At 39.1% G+C, this 22,125-nt stretch overlaps 1 protein-coding gene across 3 annotated transcripts; it reads left to right on the plus strand.

Moving 5' to 3' along the window:
* Positions 1 to 281: 281 nt before the first annotated feature.
* Positions 282 to 22,047, plus strand: CEP55 (centrosomal protein 55). Of its 3 annotated transcripts, none has more exons than XM_039230298.1 (9): positions 282 to 553; positions 2,806 to 2,996; positions 5,219 to 5,494; positions 7,976 to 8,044; positions 15,391 to 15,541; positions 16,988 to 17,301; positions 18,553 to 18,624; positions 19,307 to 19,432; positions 20,910 to 22,047. In XM_039230298.1, the coding sequence occupies exons 2-9, from the start codon at positions 2,814 to 2,816 to the stop codon at positions 21,108 to 21,110; spliced, it is 1,392 nt and encodes a 463-aa protein (XP_039086229.1). In that variant the 5' UTR covers positions 282 to 553; positions 2,806 to 2,813; the 3' UTR covers positions 21,111 to 22,047. The 3 variants fall into 3 exon arrangements, with proteins under 3 accessions (XP_039086229.1, XP_039086230.1, XP_039086231.1); XM_039230299.1 differs by having other exon boundaries at positions 282 to 405; XM_039230300.1 differs by lacking the exon at positions 282 to 553 and adding an exon at positions 624 to 709.
* The last annotated feature ends 78 nt before the right edge of the window (positions 22,048 to 22,125 follow it).

Raw genomic sequence — 22,125 nt, forward strand, 5'->3', positions numbered from 1 at the left:
ATCTCAAAAAAACACCCAGAAAAAAAATCCAAAATAGCACTGCGGACCTGTGGGGAGGAGTTCCAGTCTTCCGTCCCGCCCCTGACCCCACCCCGCCGGACCCACTCCGTCGGAGCAAGCATCCAGGGTTAAGGCTCCGCCCCCCAGAGGCCGCAGCCAATCGGGGAGCCGCGAGCCCGCCGCGTGTGTCGCGACCCCCGTCCTGCCGGCCGCGCCCCCGCCGGCAGTGACGTGCCCCGCCCCGCAGCCGCGGGATTCAAACTCCCGGAAGCGGCGTCCGCACCGCGGGGTGTGTCTGCGCGGACGCTAACGCAGCGCTTCGCCTCAGGGGCCGCTGGCGGCGAGGAGGCGAGGGTGGCGAGGGCTGCTAGGGCCCTCAGCCCCCGGGCCAGGCCGGACGGCGAGGTAGGCGCGGTCAGCGGACAGATCGCGTCCGCTTGGACTCCGTCTCCGCTCGCCCTGATATAGGTCCCCTTCCCGGGCGCTCACTTCGTGCCTGGCATCGGGGAGCCTCACGACCGTCAGCGGGTCGATCCTTCCTTTCAGCTTTGCGGTGGGTATCATCACCCTCTTTGCCATTTTCTTTTTTTTGTTTTGTTTTGTTGGTGCGGAGAGGCCAAGTGACTTGGCCGAGGTCTTTCGTGAGTACAGCATTTTGCCGACTAGGCAGCACGTTCATGTCTGTTTTACAGACATCTTCACTTTGGAGGTGAGAAAAAGAAAGTGCCTCGTTCCGCAGTTTTTCTTTACCTCTGTTTCCCCACATAGATCTCATGTGAGGAGTTTTGTAAGATTCGCCTCCACTTGGAGCCTGTGCAGGTTGTTGGATTGCAGTATTTCTTTGGCCACCTCCTGTCCACCATGCCTTAGATCATTTCAGCCAATCAACAAATATTTATTGAACAGCGGCTGTTAGGTTCTGTGAGTGACAAAAATAATTCAAGGTTCAGCCCCTGAAACGACTGCTGAACAAATTTTAAAAGTGGGTGTAGGATGGGACAATCGAGTACCAGATTGTGTCCTGTGGCCAGTGTAGCTTATACAGAGGGAGGGTGTCCTGGACAGGATGTAGTTTGAACAGTGTGAACTTCGTGAATGTTGGCCTCATAGGAGTAGAAAAAAACAGGGAAAGGAGGTTGGGAGGAGTAAATGGTGGGGAGCTGGGAGATCCCAGCAGGGTCTAGTCCAGAAGCTAGAAACAATCCATGGTAAAAGTTCTGTCCAGGGGTCAGGAAGCAAATGTCCATAGGTTCCTTCCAGTTCTACTGATCCTTGTAGTTCCACTATTCTGTGTTTCAGTGACTTGGTTGGAAAGTAGTTTTCTGTCAAGTCAACCCATTATATCAAGTCAACCATGTGTTACTAACAGAAGCTTATAGGAAATTTCCTGTGGCAGCCGGTTCTCAAGACGCCATAACCTTGCATTGGTCTTAGTTGATTTACAGTTATCTCAGTCTTTCACCTTAGAATGGGCAAAAATCCAGGACTAACCTTTTGCTAAATGGTCTGTTCCACTCAGTTTACACAGTTCTGCTGTTTTCAGGCTCTCTGATTTCATACTGGATGAATGATGCCAAAAATCACTTCCACAGACAGGCCTTCCCCTGTCACCTTAATGAAGTAGGTCTCCCCTATTTTTACCAGAATCATTTATCACTATATAGCATCAACTTTACTACTTGAGAATCTGTATTTGTGTCCTTGTTATGTCTTGCCTCCTTTACTAGATTGAAAGTTCCAATATGTAAGAAAACATGTCTATTCTTTCCTTTTTCGTCTTCTTTTTTCCCTTTTTTTCTTTTTCTTTTTTTTTTGGCCCATTTATACCTAGCACCTATGATGCTGCCTGGTAAATTAGGTTTTCTAATATTTTTTTAACACACAAATGGAATGCACACATTCCTCTAGTTTACCTTAGTCACCACCATTATTTTTATCTTGGGATCCATAGGTAGAAAAATGCTTTTAATCTCCTTAATTAAAGCTACCTTTACTAAAATGTACAGTATTTTTCACTATATATTTTGCTCCTAGGGTTAACATTATACATTTCTTCTAAACTGTTACCTGATACTGTTAGCAAATTCTAAGCTTCTTACTCAATTTGGTCTCTTATTCTTAATTCTTGAATATTGTACCTTTTTTTCCTAGAATTGTCTGATCTTAGGATCTCCTCACTTCTGCCTCACTGTACTCTCTCAACTGACTATTTACGTAGATCTGAACCATATCTTCCAAAACAAGACATATCATTATGTCAGATAATGATATTTCACTGCTTGTGTGCTCAGAATCATATCATTTACCACTACTTTTTTATTCCTGGGTAAAATATGTCTTTGTGATCTGTTTCATTCAGACTTCATTTGATGGTTTAATCATTGATCTTTTTATTTAAATGAAACTTTGTCATTGTAGTAAGACACATACAGAATCCTGCACAAAACATGTGTCCAAGTTGACATATTTTTTAACATTTAATTTTAATACAAGTGTGGTTAACATATAGTGCTGTTTAGTTTGAGGTGTACAATGTAGTGATTCAACAATTCTGTATATTACTGAATATCAAGATAAGTTGACATATTTTTAAAAGGTGAATTCTCCCCATGTGTCTGCCACCCAAATTAAAGAATAAATATTGTTACCAGCAAGCCAGAAGCCTTTCCCAGTCCCTTGGTTTGGCTATATCTCTTCTACTGAGGAAGAAATATTCTTCTATTTAGCAAATAGGTTATTAGACCTTTCCAACCAAGCCTTTTAAACTTAGACCAATAAAGTATAATTGTATTTTTATTTTTACAGTTTCAGAGATGTCTTCCAGAAGTCCCAAAAGTTTAATTAAAGGTAAATGGGGATTGAAGCCTAATAACTCTAAATCAGAAACTGCATTAGAAGAATTTAAGGGAGAAATTGCAGCTTTAAAAACATCAGTGGATGAAATCACAAGTGGAAAAGGAAAGCTGACTGATAAAGACAGACATAGACTTTTGGAGGTGAGTGGCCGTCTACGCGTTTTTAAAGTATAATAAGCCTTACTTATTACTTACTCTTACTGTAGGAGATGAGAAAGTCTTTTCCCAGTAATGATATAATTTAGTTATTCTGTTCATTCACTAAATGTAAAAAATCAAAACTAAAAAATTTTGAAGTGTTCAGTGGAGTTCAGACTTGAATGTGAATGCTTAAAAACTCATTTTATGTTATATATTGGTTGCTTTCAAGTAATCCTTGTTTTCAGATTTTTTGAGGTAAAGTCATTATAGATTGGCATTTTGCTTTCTGTTAAACTACATTTCAGAGTCTCTACAGTTTGTTGTGACATAGTCAATAAAGCAGTTAAGAATTTATTAAAACTGAAAGGTTTTAAAAACTTAATCATTAATTTTATTTTATTTCACAAAAGTTATTTCCTTGTTCATAGTTAGAAAACAAATGACCTATGTTAAATAGTATCATTGGATTTCTTTAAATTTTACTTTATAGGCACACCTAAAAACTAATAATTTATTTTTTAACAACATATTCAGGTAAATACTTATTGAAGCATTGAGAAATGACCTATTACCAATTATTATTCTTTTTAAGTTTATTTATTTTGAGAGAGACAGAGTGTGAGCAGGGGAGGGGCAGAGAGACGGCGGTGGGGAGAGAGAGAGAGAGAGAGAATCCCAAGCAGGCTTTCTGCTAACAGCGGGCTTTGAACTCCCAAACCGTGAGCTCATGACCTGAGCCAAAATCAAGAATCAGACGCTTAACTGACAGAGCCACCCAGGCATCCCTTAGATACAAAGATTATTTTGAAATCTGGTGATAGAATCTAATAGCTTCCCTGAGGGATCTCTTTCCAGTTCTTTCTACTTTATACAAGCACTTGTTGTTAAAACTTTATTCCTTTGTAATCAATTGAAATTGAACTTCTTGTAACTTCTACCCATTTGTTCTAATTGTACCTATTATAGCTGCATAGAACAAATCTATTTTTTTATCCATTTGACGACTTTTCAGATATTTGAGGAAATCTTGCTTTCTCTTACCTTCTCTTATATATATAAGTTTATTTATTTTGAGAGAGAGAGAGAGCAAGAGAGTGAGCGTGTTTGCACATGGGGAAGGGGCAGAGAGAGATCAGGAGAGAGAGAATCCCAAGCAGGCTTTGAGCTGTCAGCACAAACCATGAGATCACGACCTGAGCCAAGGTCAAGAGTCAGACACTTAATTGACTGAGCTACCCAGGTGCTCCTCCTCTTACTTTTCTGTAGACCAATCACATATTCTTCAACTTTTCTAGCTGCTTATTATCCTGGTTACTTTCCTGAACATTTTGTGATGTGTTCATATTCTGACTTATGCACCTAATATTGTTCACAGTGGCAAACATGAGTTGAAATGGCAGTATTATTTCTACTAATTTGAATGTTGTATTCTACAAAAGCCTAAAATTATATGGGCTTTGTTTTGGTAACTGTATCATACTACTGCCATATCTTAGGCTTGAGGCAACTAAAATCCCCTCATCATTTTCTCAGGGTCACTTAACTCAGTTTCCCCATTTTATATTTGAATAGCTGCTTCTCCCCTCCACCCCCATGCAAGTTTGAGGTTTGCTGTTGTTTTTACCTTGTTAGCATATGAAGTCATTCTGCTAACTTTTTATGGACTATCCATAGATGCTTTCTCTCCTTTGTCAGCAGCAACTTAACAAGTGTGCCTTCCTTATCTTTTAAATCCTTGGAAATGTGAACAGTACTTTGAAGATCAGCCTTTAGATTTGATACCAAATCATTTATTAACAAAAAACAAGTTAATGAATGCATTTTTATCCAGCTGTAACATTCTGTAATTTTTAAGTTCTGTTGCTTTGTGTTCAATAATGAGCATATATCTCTTGTAGGACTCACTTTCAGCCTTTAAGATGGTTGGAACTGGTAGGATGGAGGGGTGATTATCACATACTCATATAGGAGCCAGCCTTTCTTTAGCTGGCTTCTCCCATTCATTTTACATGTATCTGAACTACAGCACTCACCATATTGCATTGGTTTCCCTCTCTGTGAGCTCTCTGAGCACAAGAACTTGTGCTCTTTTTTTTTGGCCCTGGTGTCTAGTATAATGGTGACTTGATGTGTAATAAACCCTTCGTAAATGCTTGTTGGATGTTGTTTATGTCCATGTTTGACCTGGCTTTGTTCTAAGATTCTTCTTAGTTTATATCTAGATAATTCGAGTCCTGGAAGCTGAGAGGGAGAAGAATGCTTATCATCTCACAGAGAAAGACAAAGAAATACAGCGCCTCAGAGAGCAGCTGAAAGCCAAATACAGTACTACGGCATTGCTTGAACAGCTGGAAGAGAAAACAAAGGAAGGCGAAAGGAGGGAACAACTGTTGAAATCCTTGTCTGAAGAGACCGATGTATTGAAAAAACAGTTGTCTGCTACAACTGCAAGGCTTGCTGAACTTGAGAGCAAAGCCAGTACACTTCGTTTATCACAGGTACTTGCCATTTCTTTAAACCCAGATTTTTTCCCCTTTCTGATACAGTTTGTAGTTCTTGTGAAGAATGAGTTTGTTAAAACGCACTTGTCAATGATGAAACAGTATAGTATTTTTTTTTATAGCCTGATACCCTCTCCATAAACAAAAATAGTTATTATGGCTCCCTCCATTCCCCAGACCATTGTTTTGCACAAGGGAATGTTCGGAATACAGAATCCACTGTGTATCTACAACATCCAAGATTTTCTTGGGCTGTTGTTATTTTTTTTTTCCTGTAGTTTGTGTGATGAAGACAATAGGGTTCCTTTTGTTACTGCTTTCAAATTTGAGATACACAATGATAATATCAAGAGTGCTTTTTCAAGCACAAGTGCTTTTGCTCCCCCTCTTTTTTTCGAAAGTTACTAGTGTGGCAGAAAGAGCAAGGCTTTATTGGCAGGCAGGTCTGAGTTCAGATTTTGGTTCTGCTAGTTGTGTGACTATAACCTTTCTAGCCTTAGAGACAATGCTAGAATTCACAAGACCCTTCTCCTAAACCTCAGTTTCTGCAATGGTAAAATCAAGATAAGAATACTGGAGATTAAAATATGAGCCTAGGTGGCTCAGTCGGGTAAGCGTCCGACTTTAGCTCAGGTCATGATCTCAGTTCGTGAGTTCGAGCCCTGTGTTGGGCTCTGTGCTTACAGCTCAGAACCTGGAGCCTGCTTCAGATTCTGTCCCTCTCTCTCTGCCCCTCCCATGCTCGCATTCTGTCTCTATCAAAAATAAAATAAAAACATTAAAAATTTTTTAAAAAATACTGGAGATTAAAATAGGTGAAGGAGATAAAGAAGTCCAAAAATGGTGAAAGAATACTGGGAATAACATGTGATAATATATCTAAATCCCATAGCACAGTGCCTGATATATAGTAAATGCTCTGTAAATGGTTTCTTGTTGATCAGATCTTTGATTCTTTAATAAATTTGGATACTTGGATAATACTAACATTACAACTATTAATACCACCTATAGAAGAAAATCTGTAGATTTCAGATAAAATACCTCAATGTTATTCGGGGTCTTTGCACTTTCTCTCCCATTTAGAGTAGTCAGAGTGATCAGACGTATACATTTATGTGTAATTATGCACTTTTATGTGCCTTCTCATAGATGGGCAGTTGAGTATTTTTACAGGTGAATTTAAAGAGGTTAAACTTTTCTAGAGAATTTCCATGCAACTAAAACTAATGAAAATTATAATGAGATCCAAAGTGGTTGCCTAAAACTTTTCCTTAAAACTCTAGAATTAGTTTCTCCACTCTCAAATATGGAAACACAAATCCTGGTATAAATGATAATTTTAAAAACATGTATTCTTATAGTAATTGTGTAGGCTAGCCACTATTAATTTCTGTATTAGTCAGCCTGTTTTATTGCTGTAACAAACAACCTCCAAATCTCATGGTCTAATATGATAAATGTTCGTTTTTTTCCCTCATGTCACAGTTTAGTGCAGGTTGGAGTGGAGGAGGCTTTACTCCGAGAGTCACTCAGATCCAGGTTCCTTCCATCTAGTGGCTCCCCTGTCCTTCCACCAGATCCTCTATGTACAGCTGTAAGCTAGAGAGAGTGTGTGGAGCATGGGGCGTGGGCTTGGGGGCCAGGCCTAGCATTGGTATATTTCACTTCTGCCCACATTCCATTGGATGGAATTCAGTCTTATGGCCTCACGGGGAAGGCTGAATGTGAAGTCCAAGTATGCCCAGGGAAAAATAGAAAGGGGTTTGGTGACCTATCTCTGTCATGGTTTTTACCAAGAGGACTGAATTGAGAGAGAGGAGGGGCTTTATACTAGGGTGAGTATCTAGAGTACCTTTGGAGAAAAATATTTTGATTTGTTGCCATTGTTCACACAAATCTATTTCTTTACAGCTGTTAAAGAGAGTGAAATATAGCTTTTTATGAGTTCTATTGGTTATCATGGATACCTAACCATTTATTTCCTCTCTTTTTCTTCCTCTATGAGAAAATGAAAAAAAAAAAAAAAAGAGGAGAGAAATTATGTTTTGAGTTCCATAAAATCTAACTAGTAACAATTACTATTTTTAATACAAATATAATTCTAGAAAACAACTTTTATCTTTTGTTTGACAATTTAGTATTTTCCAGATTTCACCTAAATAGCCCACTTCTTTTTGTTTTATCTCATTTTGGTGAAAACCACTGGGCAATTCATATGCACCGAGGTATTCCAGCAATTCAGAGGACTCAGAAGTCAAATTAGGTACGAAATCTCGGGGCTTCCAGTGTGCTGAGGAAGCTTCCAGATATTCATTCTCTTGTACTCATCACCTGGCATGATGGTTCATCAGCATGTACTAGATCTGGATTTTTGGGATGCCCTTGTGAAGTATACTATGTTATTATAGAACTAAATATAATGAGGAAACTTGTATTGTTAAAATTATGATATTAACTAATACTGGTTTATTTCAGACTGTGGCCACAAGCTGCTTCAACTCATCAATGAGTAATGTTCATGAAATGGAAATACAGTTGAAAGATGTAAGTTCATTTTCCTTTTATTAAGTTATGGGAAAAGAGGACTGATTCATTCATTCTTAAATTTCATGGAAATTGACATCATTGATGCTGTGACTTGAAAACAATCTGTTGAGGTGGAGAACTGAATGGTTTGAGATTATCTCCCTAGGTTACTACCTTAGATCTCATTCTAGGCATTCAAGAGGGACAGTTACTCTAATCATGGTCTCATGAATAGGCTAGAAAGCCCTAGAAATCACCCAAACATCTCAACAACATCCCTTTTTCATCTAAATCGAATTTGCCCAACTATTTTATTATGGTATAATTTAATTTATAGTTTCTCTTTTTGTTTATTCATGCAAGATGTACCTATTCATTTAAAATCTTCCCTTGCTTTCATAGTTTGAAAAGGAAACACATTCTTAGTATACTCAGTACATATCCTGTAGAATTTGGTATGAGGTTATTTCTACATATATGGTGAAGCTATATTATTTCAAATCTCTGTCTTAATATAGTAAGGTGTTTAATTAGGAATTGAATAAATTCAGGGTTGTATTTTTTTTTTGAGTTTTAGTATCAGATATACAAAGTATAACATTCTTGAGTTAATTATTAGGCCAGTAGGTAGGTATTTTGATTCTAGAAATATTACTGGCATGTCTACCCTGCTCTAAGTTGCTCTTAAGATTCCTGTTTTATTTCATCTGGCAAGTGTACCTTGAGGTCTATTTGATTTTAAAAAGAATTTAAATCTGTCCAGTGTCTGTATAGCAGGACCCTATAGTAGCCTTGCCTTCTCAAAGTAATTTACCTACAGGTAACTAAGATAAAGAAGAAGAAACATAAATTTTAAAGATCTATCAAAATAAATTCTTTGTGTTGTATGTTACTCTGACCTTTATCATTCTGTGTATATCAGTACCTACCGGAGGCACATATCTATGAATAATTTACCTCCCCACCTCTAGTTTTCCCCCTTTTCTTCTCCAGCCACGCTGGCTTTCTAGCTACTCCTGCATCACACTGCCTTTTGTCTTTCTCTTCCCTCTGCCTGGCACACTTCCCTCAGATAGCTTCAGGACCCATTTCCTCACCTCATCAGATAATACTTAATTGTCACTTTCTGGGAGTAGTGAGGGGTGGGGGAGTGTAGCCAGGGGTTACCTGGCCACTTTTGTAAAATTATAGCTCCCAGACAATTCCTATTCCCTTCTCTTGCTTTGTAACTTTTCCCCTCATCACATGTAAACTGTTAAACTTACAATATATTTTATTCACTTTATTACATGACTCTTACATTGGTATATATATTTTTTTCATTTTATTTAAATCCAGGTTACTTGACATATAGTGTAATAATGGTTTCAGGAGTGGAATTTAGTGGTTCATCACTTAACATATAACACCCAGTGCTCATCCAAACAGATGCCCTCCTTAATGCCCATCACCCATGTAGCCCATCCCCCCAACCTCCTTCCCTCCAGCAACCCTCTTCTTTTTCCTTCCCTTCCCCAATGTTCATCTGTTTCATTTCTTAAGTTCCACATAAGAGTGTAAATCATATGATATTTGTCTTTCTCTGACTAACTTATTTTGATTAGCATAATACTTTCTAGTTCCATCCACTTTGTTGCAAATGGCAAGATTTCATTCTTTTTGATCACAGTGTAATATTCCGTTGTGTATACATTAGTATATGTTTTATGAGGGAAGGATTTCTGTTTTTTTCATTGCTATATCCCCAGTGACTAGAACATTTGAATTTTATTAGTACCTAAAAAAATATGCTATTGTCTTAAACTTATCTGTAATTTTTAGGTTTCTCAGCACCAACTGCATCAAATATCAGCTAAGGTTATTTTTAGATAATGACAATTCTTTTTTTTTTTTTTTAATGTTTTATTTATTTCTAGGAGAGAGAGAGAGAGACAGCATGAGCAGGGGAGGGTCAGAGAGAGAGGGAGTCACAGACTGAAACAGGCTCCAGGCTGTGAGCTGCCAGTCAGCACAGAGCCCGATGTGGGGCCCGAACCCACGAACTGCGAGATCATGACCTAAGCGAAAGTCGGACGCTTAACCGACTAAGCCACCCAGGCGCCCCTCAGACGCTTAACCGACTAAGCCACCCAGGCGCCTCAGATAATGACAATTCTTTATATGAAAGTAACTTTGAAATGTTATGCATGTATACCCAGTCTTTTTATTCCATGTTATCTTCCCGGCTTACTTAAGGATCACATTGTGCTTCTCTGCTCTGTTTACCTTGAAAAGACTTTTAGACAAGTAGAGTAAAATTTAACCCAACTCACCTTCAATAGACCGAGCAATGCCTCCCAGACTCTCATGTGCGTATGAGACTACGCAATTTTCATAAAATGCGGATTCTGATTTCATTGATCAAGGTTAGGGCCAAAGATTCTGCATTTCCAACAAGTTCCCAGCTGCTGCTGTATTAACTTACATGTTTGAGGAACAAGAGATGGTTTAGCTCTGGTTGTCTCTGAGCCCAGGAGGAGACTAGGGAGCAAGGAAAGTGACCAGTCACTCTTCTGAGCACAGGCACTGTAGCATTATTCCACCTTGAGAGCCCAGCAATTCCAGTCCCTTACCCTTCCTCCAGTCTCTTGCAAAGCTTCCTGGAGCGCTTTGCCCACCTATTTTAAAAATCAGTATTTGTTTTGGTAAAATAAGACCTAAAAACTCATGCTTACCTTTCTTAAAGCCTAGCTTTATCATTTCTCTGCTACAGTTTAAGTCTGGCTGACCTATTTGAAATAATCACATGGCATTCATACTGTAAACGTACAATGTCATTAACTTGCAAACCAAATAGCTAAGAGGAAGTTGAAATATTTGCTCTTAATTTTTAAAATCTGATTTTTAAACAGAATTTAGGGAAGATAGGTAATAATTAATTATTTGGAAAAAGTAATTTGCCGAAAAGTTACAAGGACGAAAATGATACATAAAACAACACCCAGTACTCGTTACCAAAATTCAAACATTGTTAACATTTTGCTCCAACTTATACCTCTCTCTTTCAATACCCCCCATATAATATTTTTTGCTGAACCATTTGAGAGTGAGTTGCATATATTACAGCCCTTTAAACCTATATACTTTAATATATATATTACTCAGAACAAGGATGTCCTCTTACACTACTACAGTACCGATAGCAACTTTAATAATAATTTAAGAAGGACACTATACTTCTGTGTAATCTACCAGCCATATTCCAGTTTTGTCAATTGACTCACATTTTTATTCCTCTAGTATAGGCTAACATTTCAACCTGCATTTCAGTTTTTGCCCAAGAAGCATGTAATGCATCTCTGGGAAGCCAGGAGGAAGAGCTTTAGTAGCATTCCACAGGGCTTCCCTTTTGTCCTCTTCTGCCCTATATTTTTGTTGGTAACTTGAGTGGACATTTTAAATGCATGCCTAAGGAATGTGTAGAGGACACAAAGCTGGAAGAGATAGTAATATAATGATGACTGGAAAGATGCAAAACTACTATCAGCCATTTATTGATACTAGTCCATCAAATCCATTAATTATTGATGCTATTTAGAGAAGCAAGCAAACGCAGAGTCTGAGAAGAGGCCCACGTAAAGAAATGTTTACTACTTTAGTAAAGTAATATTGCCACCACGTGGCTTTTTAAAATATTGCACCTCAAATCTTAACCTGTAGTTCTGTTTCTCATACTTAAATAATGTATGGACAGGTTCATTTAATTTTTAGTTTATATATATATATATATATATTTTTTAATTTGAGAGAGAGAGCAAGCATGAGCAAGGGAGAGGGGCAGATGCTCATGAGTTTGTAGGATGCTCATGGAAAGAACCTAGCAAAGGTTAGAGGAACTCTATAGACTTAAGAGTTTTTATATAGAGAGATCTTTTTAGACTTGAGACTCAGTTGTTTATATCTTTAAAGATAGAAATTCTTTTTTTTTTTTTAATTTTTTTTTAATGTTTTATTTATTTCTAGGAGAGAGACAGCGTGAGCAGGGGAGGGTCAGAGAGAGAGGGAGTCACAGACTGAAACAGGCTCCAGGTTCTGAGCTGGCAGTCAGCACAGAGCCCAACGTGGGGCCCGAACCCACGAACCGCAAGATCATGACCTAAGCGAAAGTCGGACGCTTAACCGACTAAGCCACCCAGGCGCCCCTAAAGATAGAAATTCTTATCTGAAAGAAGATGCCTTGATTACAACCAAAAATGTCCAGTATATTCCTTACCACTTTTCCCATCTCACTCCCTAGGGGAGATGCCAGCTTGTAGGGGAGGGGAGTCCCCATTTTTCAGTATACCTACAACAAATGCAGTGTGATTCAAAAAGAATTGAGCACTTTTGAAGATGTATTCCAGTATGTATGTTTTGCTTCAGTCCGATTTGATCATGCAGCATTTTTGTCAAGAACTTTGTACCATCTTTTTTGGCTCCCCTGAAGGATATGAAATTTTACACCCTGGCTGCCACTTCAACCATTGATAATAATAAATTCCAACAGGTGTAGGATGAATGATGACATGAGGGGTACATATTACGCACTTGTTAAAATCACAGAAATAGCTGTGGTAGGTCCAATACGAAGAGGTTTGATTACATTTCCATACATTCCTTAGTTAATGAGTAATAGATTCGTGAAGGTGTTTGATTCTTTTTGAATCATTCTAAATGGATTGTCCTACTGTATGTAAGGAACTTCTACTAGATTCTTTCATGCTATTTCCTCCCTTCCCTGAATACTCTCAACTTCAATCTGGGTCTGAAAGACTTGCTTGGATGCTTGTTGATTCTGGCAGTCAGTGTTCCTCCACTCCATGTCGTCACCATCATTCACAAACACTCATCAGGCAGGTGCTTGCTATGGAAACATCGAACACATGAGTAGAACCTACAGAATCTAAACAAGCCTGGGCTCAGCTTTCTGGGGGCTCATGTTCTAGTTCAGATAAGAACTAGAATCAGGAGGCAATCAAGGTCATGAGTGTACGAGATACCAAATGGACTGAATGGACATTAAAATCACTGTTGGCTTACAAAGGAGAGGGAACTTGGTGAGGGCAGTTATGGTGAGGAGCCTTGAAAGACAAGCCCGGATGCACTAGAACTTGATGAAAAGGTGGGATTTAAGTGAGTGGGTGATATAGGAAGGAGTTCTAGGGCATTCTGGGCTGAGGGAAGAGTTTAAGCAAGGCACAGAGTGTGTATAGTTCTGTAGACAACAAGGTGGCAGCGAAGGCCAGGAATGGCCAGGCTGTAACTTAAAGAGATGGGATGAGGCACATTGTGGACCATTTTAATGTTAGCCTAAGGGAACACAGCTCCAGTTTCAGCAAGTGGTGTCATGAAGCTTTCAAAAATTCTGTTACTAATATAATTAAAATGATATAGCACTTTGGGGGACCAACGGAGAGGTTGAACTGAATTTATAAGGAGTAGCTGTTTTTCTGCAAAATACGAGTGATCATTGTATTAATTAACCTAGAGCTTTTGGTGATAGCCTGTGCTTCTTCTTACTCTCTTAATGGGGAAATTGCCTTCCAACTGAGGATTTGTATTATTGAGCAAAAAATAGACATATTTTTCCTTTTTTCTCTTAATCCAGACACAGGGTTTACCAAGATCCAATAGTGAATCATTGCTCAAGTAGGCATTCTTGTGGGGGCAAACAGGTCATAGCATGGGCACCAGGGCCAGAGCACTCCGTACTAATGAGCTTGGCTTCACGAAGGGGTGTTTACATCACTGTGTGTGCCTCCTTCTGGGACCCTTCATCTGTAACATTTTACACGTGTGACATCAGGTTTAGATATGAACAGCCTCTCTACACAAATAGTCATTGAGACTTATTTCCTCAGCCTCTTAGGAGCAAAGAACGAGAAAGGGACAGTCCCATCTTCTTAGATTGAACTTCTAGATTAGAAAGGAAAGAAGAGTTATCTCATTGCATAACAGTGCTTATTTAAGAATTTCTAGACGCCCCCACCCCCACCCCCCCAGTGCCAGCCGATGAATCATCTTTTTTACTAGCTTTCAACTTGAATCTGGGCCCCACTTTCATTAACAAAACTCCACCTCTCTGGCGAAACTAGGGCAGGAGTCAAAGGGGTGGGGTAGCGTGCAATTACTGGAGATACTTTGCCTTTCACTGAATTTCCAAGGATCCAGTGGTTAAGAACAGTGAGAGCTAGAATCAGAGGTGATATGAGCTTGTCCTGACTGATAATAATGAACCACCTCAGAAAGGACATGCCTTTGTCCAGGTGTTCCAGCTTGTTTTATCCACTAAAGCTAATGTAGCTTCTTATAGGAGTGTTTGCTAGTGTCTTGCCACAGATCAGGTGGGGTCAGGTTTTCGAACTTAGCTAGGTGGCCTGGTAAGGCTATCAGAGCATATCTAGTTTCTTGAGGGAAAGATATAACCAAAAGGAAAAACTAGTGTTAGCAGTAACGGTGAAGTGAATCAGTTTCCCTGTTACGAGCTAACTTACATAGACACTGTCATATTAATACTATCCCATCATCCAAATAACTCTTGAGTATACATATTGTACACAAAGCTGGGAATCCTCTCAGAAGAGCATGGTCTGCCACTTCAAGAAACTTACTATTTGAAAGACATAGCAAGTACAGATAAAAAGCTGAAGATGTTTGGTAAAATAATTTTTAAAATATGTAGATCTGTGTAACAACTGAGTTCATAAGCCTCTATACAAAACAAGTGAGTGATCCCAGTTTTGGATTTTTGCTTGAGTTGTAAGAGATGTAAATGATGAAAATTGGTGATGAAGAGGGGGGGAAGCTCTTTAGTTGATCCTCTAAGAAGCAGCCACTGAGATGGAGTTTGGAGAGCAGTTTATTGGGCAGCAACACCTGTGAAAGGAGAAGAAGGGTGGCAGGATGGGGCAGGAACACCAGACTGCAAGCCTGACAGGGTCGACGTCTCCAAGGAGAGCTCCCGAGCAGAGTTATGTGTTGGGTAGAAATCCACCTTTCTTAAAGGGAGCCTGAGCAGCGCACCTCACCTCTGCCACAGAGGCATTCTAGTTTACAGAGAACGACATGGGCACAGATGCAAAGCAAGTATATATACACATAGGAGACAGCAGATGAATGAACTTGACCCCATGGGAACATGACTTTGCCGTGGTGTTAGGTGCTCTGAAGGAGCCTGATGTTAGAATGGATTTTGAGGTAGCAAGCCATGCAGTGGTGGTCTAGACTTCTACTATATGAACCACAAGAGGGTCTGCATACTGGAAAAGGCCACATCACTTTGGCTCCCTCTCATTTTAAGATTTTGGTCTTTCGTTTTAATGGTTTGCTTTCATTTTCATTTCGAGGCTCTGGAGAAAAATCAGCAGTGGCTTGTGTATGATCAGCAGCGGGAGGCCTATGTAAAAGGACTTTTAGCCAAGATCTTCGAGTTGGAACAGAAATCAGAAACAGCTGCTCATTCACTCCCACAGCAGACAAAAAAGGCTGAATCAGAAGGTAATGGTATAAAAATGTTCTTTTGGGATAGGCCTGCCTGACATTTTCCAAAAGGAGAAATTCATCAAATTTAAATTTTTATAAATATGTGTTAGAAAGTAAAGTAAGCAAATCTTCTAACCTTGAAGTAAGAAATACCATGTTAGCAAGTCTGTTTTCTCACTGGTTTTTGATAAAAGGGGGCAAAGCCACAGAGTAATGGATCTCTGGCACATCTGAAGGCACATTACATTTTCTCCTTCGTGCATGTCCTTCTCTGCCTTCAAAGATCTTCTCCAGCTTTATTTCCCTCAGAGTCTGCCTTGTCACTGATTACCTTTTTACTCTGCTTCCTTGCATGTATTCATATCAATCCCAGGAGAAAGAATATATCTTATAGATGATTCTTCAGTCTTGAATTTCCCACAAAATTGAAATGAAGGCTCCTAAGAATGAATCAGTATTTTTGTCAAGTTCTTTGCAGCTTCCTTGACATTGAGTTTCACAAGAACTCTTAAGAGGCGGGGCAGGAAGGGTCAGTATTCTCATTTTATAGATGGGGAGATATGTTCAGTAGTGCCAGGTGACTAGCTAAGAAAAGAGAAACCCCCGTGCAAAGCACTTGTTAAAAGACTGACAGCCCAGGGGCACCTGGCTGGCTCAGTCAGTGTAGCATGCGACTCTTGATCTTGAGGTTGTGAGTTCAAGCCCCACATTAGGTGTCGAGATTACTTAAAAATAAAATCTTAAAAAAAAAAAAAAAAAGACTGATAGTCCTAATGGGACTGAAGGCTTGAATTATATAAAGAGAAGGCTAAAGAAAGGGAGACAAGATTCCTAATCTTGGAGTTTCACATTTAAGTATTTAAAATGAAACTAATGGTGAAAAAGAAAATATAAAAAGAACTGGGCACAAAGTTACTTAACTGTAATTCCTTTGTAAGTTATATCTTAACACGTAAAAGTAAGATTTTAGTTGTGGGCTAAGTCTAATTTCTTCTTTGGCGATAGTGTTCTCTGCATGTATATGTGTTTTATCAGGGTAGTATAAGCTCTTGTTAAAGTAATTTAATAGTAATATAGGAGGACTCGCCCCACTCTTCCTAGTCCATCACAGGTTGCTATTTCCTTCTCCCAATAGAGCAGCTGCTTTTAACATTTCTGGTTTTGATTTTGGTGAGTATACCTATAAATAATGAGCTTATATCTCATTTGTTGATTTATCTTTAGACGTTAGTGACTTTCCCTCCCATAGAATAGCCATATCACTGTTTTCAGTTCTTCTATTTATTAGTTTAACTTCAAATAATGTTCTTGAGTTTCTGTATCTTGTCCCATCAGATATCAACTCTATCTCTTGACCCTTCATTTTGTAATATCTTTTTTACAGAAATGTCTTTAGTTTTAGCTTCACAGGAATATTATCTATTTTATAAAGTGAGTTGTGCCCTGATGTGTTTCTCATAGGTTATCTTCAAGAAGAAAAGCAAAAATATTACAACCATCTCTTGGCAAATGCAAAAAAAGATCTTGAGGTTGAACGACAGACCATAACTCAGTTGAGCTTTGAACTTAGTGAATTTCGAAGAAAATATGAAGAAACCCAGAAAGAAGTTCAAGATTTATATCAATTGTTGTGTTCACAAAGAAAAGCAGATGTACAACATCTGGAAGACGATAGGCATAAGACAGAGAAAATACAAAAGCTCAAGGAAGAGAATGATATTGCGAGGGAAAAGCTTGAAGAAGAGAAGAAAAGATCTGAAGAGCTCTTATCTCAGGTGAGCCTAACCAGTAAGACTTTCTATGATTCAGGATTCAGAATTGCCATTGTACTTATCAAGCATCAGAGACTCTGTTAACCAGTAGGGAACCAGCAAGGAACAAAACAAGTTCCTGCCCTGCTCTGGGATTCTTATTTAGACTGGAAACAGACCATAAACCAGTACCTAAAGAACTCCGGAAAATAAAGGAGGGCAATCTGACACAGGAACTGGGGGCCAGGGAGGCCTCACTGCAGAGATGGTATTTGGACAAAGGCCTTTTGGCAAGAAGGAGCCAGTGAAGAGAGCAGGAATTCCCTTCTGTGGAGGAGCTCATGTACAGAGGCCCTCAGGGAAGACGAGGCAGGTGTGTGTGTGAGAAGCCAAGAGGTGTGAAGCAAAGAGGGGAATCGGTGCTGGTTCCCAGGCAGGCACCTCGATCGTGATGATACTGTGCTCAAGTTAATCACCTGATACCATTTATGTTCTCATTATACTCACGACTTCCTGCCAGGATGTCTCTGCCAGTAATGTTGGAGTTACTAAATTAGGATTATTAGAACTGAATACTTCTTCAGCAGAAACTCGTTCATTTAAATCTTGCTTGGCAGCATGGAATAATGGAAACATCATTATTTGGGGTCCATACCTGGTCTCTAGTTCGGGATGTATGCCCTTAGGAAAATCAGCTAACTTCCTTCACTTGAAGATTATTGATGTGTCAAGTTAATAACAACAGTCTTTCTTCTTTTTTTTGGCCTTGTAGGGCTTATGTCAACTGAGAGAATGTGAAAATAAAGTAAAGGGCTGGGGTCAATGTTAGTTATTCCTGGCATTAGAATAGTAATTTTTTTTTAATCATCCAGAAGTTGAGAGAGGGAGAACAAAACAGTCCGTAACATTTGCCTTCCTAGTCTTTACCACCCCGGCTTCTGCCTGCAGGTGCGAGCAGTGATATTTACAAAAGATTAAGCAGAAATGGTGGGGAATTTTGTTCCAACTCTGTGGGCAAGGAGGTGGGGCACCGCCAGCTTCATTATCCTAGAAATATTAGCGGATGTCAGAACCTCCAGGAAAGGGGGTGTGTGCACTGCAGAGATCAGTGCCATTTATGGGCTCACAGTCTCTGCCTCAGGGAACCCTCAGCCAAGGTGGTCCTGCTTAGCTGCTTGTACAGATAGCCACTATGACATTTGTGAGCCTTTCCTGCATCCCAGGTCAAGCAGTAAAGAGCGGGTATAACAGCTTGGCTCTGTTTCCACCCTACAGGTCCAGTTTCTTTACACGTCTCTGTTAAAGCATCAAGAAGAACAAACAAGGGTAGCTCTGTTGGAACAACAGGTACTTACTGGGGCTGCTTCTAAATTCAGCTTAACTTGTTAGAAAATGGAACTTTTCCTCATGTTTACACTCTTCTATGAAGAACCATTTGAAAGTCATGAAAAAATGTTTTTGATAAACTCTAACAACAACAAAAATGCAAGTGACTATCTGCACTTGCCATTTATTCCCGTCTTGCAGCGTGGCAGTTGTTTTGCCAGGGAAATGTTTGCCTCGGTAAATCTTGCTGTTCCCTGCATGGCTTCGGAAGTCCTGACTCTAAGCGAGCAGGATCTTCCTAAGAGGGCGACCTTATAACTTCACGTAGAACTCAGAGAGATACCATTTATTCTCAGAATACAGACAAGAGATTTTTAGTGTATTCCAAACCAGGGAACAGCCATCTCTTTCCCTTCTTCTCCTGCCCCAGAACAGAAGGGGGGTCGGGGAGGACACATTCCAACCAGCAACTTCTTAAGCTGCTCCTCGCTCACCTCAAGCACTGGCTTCGCTCCTTGGATAAACCAAACCCCAAGCCATAAACTTCTCTTTGTCAACATCTCACTGTACTTGGATAAATCCTTGCCATGACGGCACAGCAAATGTTTGCCTCTTATGCTAATAAAAAAAATTCAAGCACCCAGTCAAGAGAACTTGATAGTATGTACTAACCATAATTGTCTCGGCCTGGGTATTTTTCCAGATGCATGCATGTACTTTAGACTTCGAAAATGAAAAAGTTGACCGTCAAAATATGCAGCACCAACTGCACGTAATTCTTAAGGAACTGAGAAAAGCAAGAAATCAAATAACACAGTTGGAATCCTTGGTGAGTCTGGAATGGTTAAACTAAACCTTATTTTTTTCTTTCCCTTGCTGCCATTTTCCCATTTATGTATCAAACCAGTGCCCAGACTGGGAGGATACAGCTTGGAGAATGGCTGTTTCTCAGATCAACAGGCAGAAGCCCTGCTTCATTGGCAGCACACCTGCCCGTTGAGCATCAAGCCAGAGCACTAGAATGAGGGCCCTGTGTGCCTCTGTGTAAGGATGACATTATTGCTGCCTGGGATCACCTCTGTGACTCTAGATGCACTAAACAGGGGCTGGCCTGGGGGAGAAGGGATAAGGGAGGGCAGCTGTAAATCCTGAACTGAAACCATGTTTTTCTATTTAAGAACAAAGAAATGCCATTTTTAGTGATAATGGATGGTTCTGCTAATAACACGGTTGCAGGCATGTTGAGTTAAGCACATTTTGTGGGTTACCTTGAACGCACAATCTTTTAAAACATAAACATTTTACATAAGATTGCTTCTATGAGGAAATGACTTTTAACTTACTGTTTTCATCTTCCTAAGAAGCTTTTGAACCAAACCTATTGGTAACTGTGTTTGTGCATGTGTGTCCCATTAGCACATATTTATTTTTAATTCATTTTGAGATAGAGACAGGGAGAGAGTAAGTACATGTGCATGAAGGGAGAGAGGTTGAGAGAGAGAGGGAGAGAGAGAATCCCAAGCAGGCTCTGCACTGTCAGTGAGGGGCCCGATGTGGGGCTCGAACTCACAAACCATGAGATCATGATCTGAGCTGAAGTTAGACACTTAACCAACTGAGCCACCCAGGCGCCCCAGCACATATTTTATACATGATCCTAGTACTGCAGAATATTTGCAGAAGGTAAAATGTTACAAATAGAATTCCTCAGTTTTTGAAAGAGAAAAAAGCAATTGTTAAAAAAAATCATTTGTAGCTTCTTTATGAGTAAAAGACAAAATATATTTTGACTCTGTTCTTTAGTAAGTCATCCATTTTGACCACTTATAATATTTCAAATTGAAATTTATAGTTCATTTCTGTTAATGACTGTTTTTCAAAGTATAGGAAGCCAGAGGGTATACAAAAGAATGGATAATTTTCCTGTACTTTTCTTTGTTTTTCTGCTGTCCCTCATCTTTAGAGTATGCTGTAAAATATTCATTTTTAAGCTGTATTGACTATTCTGACTTCCTCAGGGGAAAAAAAACCATTAAAAAGGAAAGTCACAAAGATATTATACAATATTATCATCATTTCTGTGTGTAACCTGTTTGATCTGCTAAGATTCTTTGCTACTCTTAATTCTGTGTAGTTTTTTTTATTGCTGAACTTGCCCTTTTACAAAACTAACAAATTTTGTCAGCCTTGCACATAGGTCTGGCTCTACGCATTTTAATAAAACCTATCCATGTAAACACCCAATTCTAGTACTTTGTGGGTAATTTGGGTAATTTATAACTACTTCATATACATTTGTTTTTCAGAAGCAGCTTCGTGAATTTGCCTTAACAGAGCCATTAGTCACTTTCCAAGGAGAGTCTGAAAACAGAGTAAAAGTTGCCTCACCAAAAAGTCCCACTGCCGCACTAAATGAAAGCCTGGTGGAATGTCCCAAGTGCAATATACAGTACCCAGCCACCGAGCATCGAGATCTACTTGTCCACGTTGAATACTGTTCAAAATAGCAATATAATTATTCTTTGTTTTTGTGGCAAAAGATTCAATACTGTATCTTACATTAGCTTATGGACGTTTTGAATTACTTATTTCACCTCTTATATAAGAAACTGCCTCTCTACCTTTGAGACTCTGGCATAGGAGTGAATCATTGTTGTTTTTGTTTTTTGGGTTTTTTTGGCTGCTTTGCATTTTCGTTGGTAGTGATACCTCCCTGAGATGGTTCATCCTCAGGCTTCAGTGATGGAATGAGGTGAGCTGAGACAGCTAACATTTTGCACTGTTAAAGTACTTGATAAGGAAGAGATAGTTCAGGTTATTGCTTGTGGGCTAAATCTGTTGCACCAGCAAGCAAATATTTTATGTTTTTTTGTAGGTTTTTAAAAATCAAAGTTAATTACCAAGGATCTTACTATGTTGACTTTTTTTTTTTTCAGACATCATAAACCTACAATTCCAATTTTCACATCCATTGTTAAAAGCTGGTAATACTTTTTACATTTTTTCCTATTATAAGGCGGTTATTAGAAAAGTTGGAATTTTTCTTGATCTTTGTCTGCAGAGCTGTGTTCTGATAGAAGCACAAGACCGATTCTGCTTAAGGAATACTCCTTAGTAGCCACACACAGTGTTTTCTTTCATATTAACTGGCTGTAACTTTAACTTGAAATTCATTAGCACAGGTTGGTCACTTAAAGTTGTTAAAATGAACTTTAACAAAACCATCTAGCCCTCTCATTTGATTTGCAGGTATTTTATTTATTTATTTTTGGCACTCTTAAAGTTGGGCAACGTGATGAACAGATACTTGCTTATCTGAATATATATTTTTATACGTGTGTGTGTAAACCCCCATTTTTAAATTTCTTCAGGTTTTCTAAAATGCTGAATATGGGCTACTGTTAGTAATATAAAGGAGAAAAGAATAAAATTATTTAATACGTTTTAGCATGTCTTGTATTTATGTACACAGGAAGGTATTCTAAGATTTCTGCTCTCAGAAGCGTGCCAGAGAGCAATGAA

Source organism: Hyaena hyaena, unplaced genomic scaffold (assembly GCF_003009895.1).
Source record: "Hyaena hyaena isolate Hyena2069 unplaced genomic scaffold, ASM300989v1 scaffold_44, whole genome shotgun sequence".
NCBI lineage: Eukaryota > Metazoa > Chordata > Mammalia > Carnivora > Hyaenidae > Hyaena > Hyaena hyaena.

Excerpts from the sequence above, each read along its gene's own strand:
- CEP55 (XM_039230298.1), top strand. The coding sequence starts at position 2,814 with ATGTCTTCCAGAAGTCCCAAAAGTTTAATTAAAGGTAAATGGGGATTG. Across the intron at positions 15,542-16,987 it reads AAAAAAGGCTGAATCAGAAG|GTTATCTTCAAGAAGAAAAG; the intron begins GTAATGGTATAA and ends TGTTTCTCATAG. Across the intron at positions 19,433-20,909 it reads TAACACAGTTGGAATCCTTG|AAGCAGCTTCGTGAATTTGC; the intron begins GTGAGTCTGGAA and ends TTTGTTTTTCAG.